Source organism: Drosophila tropicalis, unplaced genomic scaffold (assembly GCF_018151085.1).
Source record: "Drosophila tropicalis isolate 14030-0801.00 unplaced genomic scaffold, ASM1815108v1 contig_463, whole genome shotgun sequence".
Lineage (NCBI taxonomy): Eukaryota > Metazoa > Arthropoda > Insecta > Diptera > Drosophilidae > Drosophila > Drosophila tropicalis.
The window spans coordinates 2,961,323-2,968,120 of record NW_027172929.1 but is presented as its reverse complement, the minus strand read 5'-3'; the positions used below and the strand labels follow the sequence as shown (position 1 = coordinate 2,968,120).

Genomic DNA, 6,798 nt, shown 5'->3' with positions numbered 1-6,798 from the left:
ATATCCAAGCTAAAGTTAACTGTTAGCCAAGTCCAAGTCAAGAATTTTCACAATATGTTGAACGAAAAGCTTAAATGGTTTTTAATCCAATTTTTTCGCGAATAAAGGTAACAGTTTTAAAGAAAAGGGATACAATTTCCAAATTTTATCAAAGCGAATCTTAGCTTATCATGGTTCCCCCCTTTGGAAGCGAATTTGAAGATAGTTCATCCGGCTCCAAACCCATTACAGTTGAAGACCAAATCAAGTTTCGATATTTTAGAAATTTCATGTAAAATTATGAGATTTTCTTCTGTGGGAAAACTTGGAGAACAACATCGTCTAAAACGATGTTTCCCAGGAATGGATTTCGATATACACACATGAAATAGAATAATAACTTACCTTACCTTTTCCTTTCCATCAGCTGCAGATGATTGTTTTTTCACTTACACATAAACACAAAAAAAAAAAAAACACTGCATACACATAAAAAAAGTGGACAAATAAATAGCCTCTCCTCTTAAACTCTTTTTTAAGCTTTATTTTATATACATATAACAACAATAAGCAACAATATTGAATACAATTTAAAAAAAATGGCAAGGGGGTAAACATCTTATTAGCATGCATTTAACAACACTAGAAATTGGGCAACACTCTCTTTTTTTGTGTTTGGCTTATTTCATTTTCGCGACAGAATTATCGACTGCGACGCAGCGCTGCACACCGTTAACTTTTTCCATTGTCATCTTTTTCTTTCTTTTATTTTCATCTAACAATTTGCATTTTTTATGAAAAACTTGAGTAATATCAAAGCGATTGCAATGCGAATAACACCAATTAAGAGAGAATTGCTTTAGCTTCACACCAAACTAATTTGTTAACAACTTTAAACACACAGAAAAAAAATATTAATAAATTTGCACTTCAAACGGGATAACTGGACGTGCTCACGCTCACCAACGCGGCAAAACTAGAAGTGTGAAGGAAAAAGAGAGAGCGGGATACTAAAGAGAGCACTTTGAAATTCTGACTTGCAGACAAGTTATGATCGGCTAACGGTGAATTCAAAGATGCATGCGAGAGTAAATTTTATAATGGCGTCCCTTTTACTCCCATTGTGACGCACTTCTTCGATTGAACTTTACAAATACATAAACATTTTTGACTTTTTTGGCTCTCTTTTTGTTTTTGATTTTATGGATGTTGATGTGTTTGCTTTGATTGGGTACTGACGGCCTTAAACTTATACACTTGCTCGCGAAAGTTTGCGTACACTTAGGATATGTAAATAACTCCTTATGGACATTACTTGAAAACTAACCTCAAAAGTCTGCGCACAAAATGGATCTTCCTTGTTTGCAATATAATGTGGGATAATCTTATCGTTTTAAAACCACTAACCAGATGTCTCGACAATCCACTAGATTCCTTGTTATTTTGCAGCAGATGTATGCAAGCATCTTTTTATATTAAAGATATAGACGAGATGGCCATGGACTTTGAGTGTTCTGAGTGTTCATACAACAGATGATGCTGATCAAGTGTAAGGACATATAAACTACTTGACTAAAGATTAGTACCAATTAAGCTAAAAGGTTTCCAGGCAAGTTTAATATGAGATTACGTTTCGAATGTCAAACTGTTGATCCTCTTCAATAATGGTTGAATCCTTGGTTAATTGTCAGCTTTGGAGAAAAAATTAGTTCAAGTGCTGAGTGGGTGGTTCATTAATTGACGCACTTGAAAACACACTCACACACACACACAGAGAGAGATAACTATTATGAGGGAGACAAAGCCAAAGCCAATTCAAACGAGAAGCGCTTAAGCCAAAGAGTTCAAGAGAGGATGAATGACCAGAAAATGGAGAACACATGGTCGATGGATGATGGAGGGGGCAAGGAGAATCCATATGTATGTTTCAAGGACTTACGTGTAGAGCATACAAGTGCTTGCCTGCTAGCATTTGCGTCATTCACAAAAAAAACAAAATATAGGAAAACTGGAACACTTTGTCCATCTATGTATGTATATACCTACCATTTACCGTCTATATACTACTATCATCGTCAGAATGAAGCTCATAACTATGAACGACACAATTGTCCTTACTACATGAGCTAAAGAGCAACAGAAACAGAGAGAGAAAGAGACATAGCAGGCCATGCCCATGGCTATCATCATCCTCGTCGTCGTCGTCATCGTCATCGTCGTTGCCATTGCCGTTGTAGCAGGTTGAACGAACCCGAGACCCGGTCTGACCCAGTTTTCATTCTTCTTTTACTTTTTTATTGTGCTGCTGCTGCAGCAGCCGTTGCCAGGCATCCTCCATTCATAGGCATCCTTGTGCCGTTCAATGACACAGCCAAACTAACCAGCTGCAGCTGCAGCATCACCACCAACGGCCGGCGGACTAAGGCTATGAATGAAAGCCAGCAACATCAGCGGCAAAACGTCGACGGTTTTAGTTTTTTATTTTCTTCTGTTTTTTTCAGGGTATGCGCATGCCAAGTGGGTCAATATCCTTTATGGAGGTTACCAACGCCCACGTCATGCACCATTCACAATGCGGCGTCATGACGTCATCGGTGACACAGTTTCGCCTTCACCCCCCTACATCCCCCCCTCCCCACCGGCATACACACCAAAAAACTTCTTCTACAACTTTTCTATTTGGCTCTTCTAGTCGTCTCCTCTCTCTCTTTGTTACGTATACGCAATGCAATTGTTTTCATTTTGTCTCTTGGTTTTCGTGTTTTATTTGTTGTTTCATTTAGTTTATTTTTTAGGTTTTTCTTTTTCATTTTGTTTTTTATTCTCTATATAGGCGTAACAAAAAAAATTAAAAAGGCTCAGGCAAAAATGTTGCATTGAAAAGCGTTTTACAAATTTCGATTTTAAAAACCATTAACACAATTATTAAGCGACAATGAAAATGACCACGACTCATTGACTGATCGATCGATTGATTGACTCCATTGACTGCACAAGTATTCAATATTGAAAAAAAAAAAACATTAAAAAAAAAACGTTAAAGAAATAACAAGAAAGATTCATAAAGTGGGAAAGGAAGATAGAGAGGGAGTGTGAGAGAGTGTAAGTAAAGGTGTTTAAAGGAATCAACAATTGAATCAACTTGGCCGGGATCATTAATCATCATCATTATGATCATTTGACTGGATCATTATCATTGAGAAAGAGTGCACACAGTCTGCAAGTTTTAAATAGTTAATAGAGTTGTTTGTTTGTTGCTTCGTCTTCTTCTTCATCTTTATGTGGCTGTTGTTGTTGTACGTTTCTTGTGTATTTTGGCAAATATGATCACTAGATCATAGACAATCAGGATAGATGGATTTATAAAATCTCAAAGAGTTTCTTCAGTTCGACCATCAATGCCCAATCGGCCTTAATCAGATCATCGCGGAAATAATCCTTGCAGGCATCAATACTCTGGCGTGATATCTGCAAATGAAAAAAAAGATATATATTTATATAGAGAAATCTATAAATTATTGCCCACACCAAGTATTTATAGTACATAAATCATTCATTTCAGTTTTCATTATTCACATTATCAACTTTGTTTTGGTTCGCTTTTTTTTTCTTTTTTTTATAATTGGAACGTGCCAATTGTCATAAGTTGAGACCTCCGCTTTCAGGATGCGCATATTGGCTGCGGTTGCTCCATCAATCAAACAACAGGGCAGCAGAGCTCGGCACGTGTGTGTGCTCTTCCCCCAGCTGCCCACTCCCCGTCATCCCCCGCCGCTGGACAACTGACGCATAATAATTAAAATGATTTTTAATAATAACTTTTTGTTTTTCTTTCGATATCGTTTTCTGTTACCCCGTTGTTCTCTCTGTCTCTTTCTAGCTCCCCTTTTGATATTTCAACATTTTATTAAAGCCTTATCGTAGATATTTTAGTGTCGCCATTTTTTACGGCATTTCTCTTCTTCATTTAATGCGTTTTTTTTTAATGTTGCACATTTATGGATAGTGTGGGAGAGACAAGAAAGACTCTTGTATCTTCTCGGTCTGATTACAGGGAAGACATTGTCCCCTCTGATGCCGTAGAGTATAGGAGTCAATCTCTGCCCTTGACTTCTGGGGCAGCGGCGACTTTATTTTTCACGTTTAATTATTATTTTTGGCGACTGGCATATTAATTAGCCTTTTGGGACCCACCGATCAATGGTTGTGATTATTTTCAACATATTTATTGAATAGGTTTCTCCACCTCTCAATTCAATTCAACTCGCTTCAAGTCTGGCCCAGACAAAAGATGCCTTTATATGATAAGGCCCCGGAATCAGAAACAGAATCGTTGGCTCTCTCTTTCTTGGTTGGGGTCTGCCGCCGCCTTTATGACTTTTGCATACTAAAAACTTCAAGTCTTTTGTTTGACTTTAAAGGATAAAAATACTTTAGATATCTACAATATATACGTATATAGGTTTTAACTATTGTTAGTCGTTGCCATTAAGACGAAGTTGGAATTAAGAATCGTAGAGAGAGAGAGAGAGAGAGAGACAAGGGAGAGTATTGAATTTTTATTCATTTTTAATGTTTTTTGCCATTAAGTTATTAATATTCGTAAAGGCATCCCCCCCTCCATATAAAAAATGGCAATCAGATCATGTTTCAAGAATAAATTACTATAAAATAACTATAAAATAATTTTTGTGGTCTAAATAATTTATGTTATATCCCCCAGTGACAATGATACAAAGGGGGGAAGTGGCATAATCACATATTTGCTCAGGTCCTCAGGCAATGGCAAACGATTCCCTTAAGAACTGAGATCAATTAACAGAGAAAACAAAGAAACTTCAGAAACGGAAACTCTAATCTTCTTCTTTTAGAAATTTAATTAAGAGTTAAAACTATAGTTTGGTACTTCCATTGCTTTTCCGACCAAACAAAGGAAATACCTGACCTTATGAATGACCTTTTTGAACTTAAAAATGAATTGCCCTAGAGACAATTGACAAATAGATCAAATTAAATAGAAAAATTTACAAATTTTTTCATACTAATCGAGAGAATGCATTTGAGAGACGAGGATTCATCGTATTAGGATGATTCGATTATGCTTAATTGGCCTAATCAGTCTCTTCACTTCTTTTGACTCAATCGTTCACTATGAGTAGCATCTATCGGTATATCCATTCAGTCCTAACTAATTTGCATGCTATTTTTAGTTACACTCAAAATAATAACAATAATAATAGAAAGGCCTTGCCCAATTTGGTTGAGCTGAGGGCATGGTAGGGTAGGGCAAGGCAAGGCCAGAATCAAACTGGGTTATAGCAACACATTAATGGGTTGTTGCCTAGTCAAACGCCCGGGTCGACAAATGCGTCATAGCATACATAATTTTAAAGTCATAGTCGCAGCTCAATTTGCACAATGGTGAAAACTGAACACTGAAACCCAACCCCCCAGTTAGAACCCCCGAATCCAGTTGCAACATAAACTGGCAACTGGGTCAAGTGAGTGCCCGAAAACACAACACAAGGCGGCAAAACAAAAAACTGGGTTACTCGATGACGATGACGACGACGATGTCGACGACATCGTGAACATGGTGGCTATATGACTGTGACTATGGATGACTATGACGGGCGTCGTCGACGTCGTCGGAGAGATGCTCAAAAGTCAATGAACGTTGTGGATGCTGCAGCTAGTGCAATTGCCGTGGAAGGTAACAAGTGACGTCAGAGTGACAAAAGGCCAGGAGGATGGGGTAAAAAGGGACTTTGTCGATCCAACAGGTCAGCCATGACATAATACTCTTTCATGGCTCCCACTATCATCAGTATCAACATCATCATCATCATTGTGGTCGTCGTTGTTGTTGATGTTGTGTAAAGCAAAAAGAAGATATTGAGTGCTAAAAATAGCAAAAAAATATCTCAAAATAGAATAGGAAGGTCGCTCGCTTGGTCTTTCATTGTAACGAAAGCGAAAAATCATCAACAACCAAGCCAACCAGCCAGCCAGCCAACCAACCAAGCGTCGCCTTTATCCTTGAGAGCTTTTTGTGTGATGTTCTCAATATTATTATTATTATTCAATTTTTGTTGTTGTTGTAGAGGCCTAAAAATACAAGCTATATACGAAATTAATTGAATCAAACTGACAGCAAAGTGAACTCAATGAACAATTATTAAACCAGCCCCCCGCTCTCCTAGTCACCTCTTAGCAAATTGCTGACGTCACATAGGGAGAGAGAGAGAGGGAGAGATAACAAACTAAAATAATGTAAAATATTAAGTTTATTATTGATTTTTTTGGTTTTTCGACCACCTACATCATCATCATCATCATCATCAGAGCCACCACTCCACTCCTTTTGACGTCAGCGTGGTTTTTAAGTAATTGTTAATCAAATGATAGAACTTTACACAATCAGTGCCAAGGTAAGGAGAAACCAGGAGCATAGAATGGTGGTGGTCTAGAATGGGGAAGAAACCTTTTAACGCCACTTAAGACAGCGACAAGCAACAGCAGCAACAGCAACAGCAGCAGCAACTTGGCCATGTAATTTGATAAGGCAACTGGCAAAGTTTAAGTGCTCACGCTAGAACAAATGATAGGTGAAATTATTTAGAGTGTGTGGCGGCTAGGAGGCGTGGGGCGGAGGCAGGTGGGCAAAGTGGTCTATCTACTACAGCAGATTCTAACGCCAAACTATTAGCAATTGACAGCTTTTGGCATTTTAGGGCAGCAGTAAGTAAAGCGGCCAGTTGATTGCTCTAGAGCAATAATTATTTATTGCCTAATTGATAGGTAATTATGGTCGGAGTT

At 37.9% G+C, this 6,798-nt stretch overlaps 1 protein-coding gene across 1 annotated transcript in view; it reads right to left on the bottom strand.

The window, feature by feature from the left end:
- Positions 1-2,728: 2,728 nt before the first annotated feature.
- eIF5B (eukaryotic translation initiation factor 5B) overlaps positions 2,729-6,798 on the bottom strand; it is a 42,043-nt gene continuing 37,973 nt past the window's right edge. The window contains 1 exon segment of the mRNA XM_068286796.1: positions 2,729-3,447. Coding sequence (XP_068142897.1) covers positions 3,340-3,447 — 108 coding nt within the window. The 3' untranslated portion in view covers positions 2,729-3,339.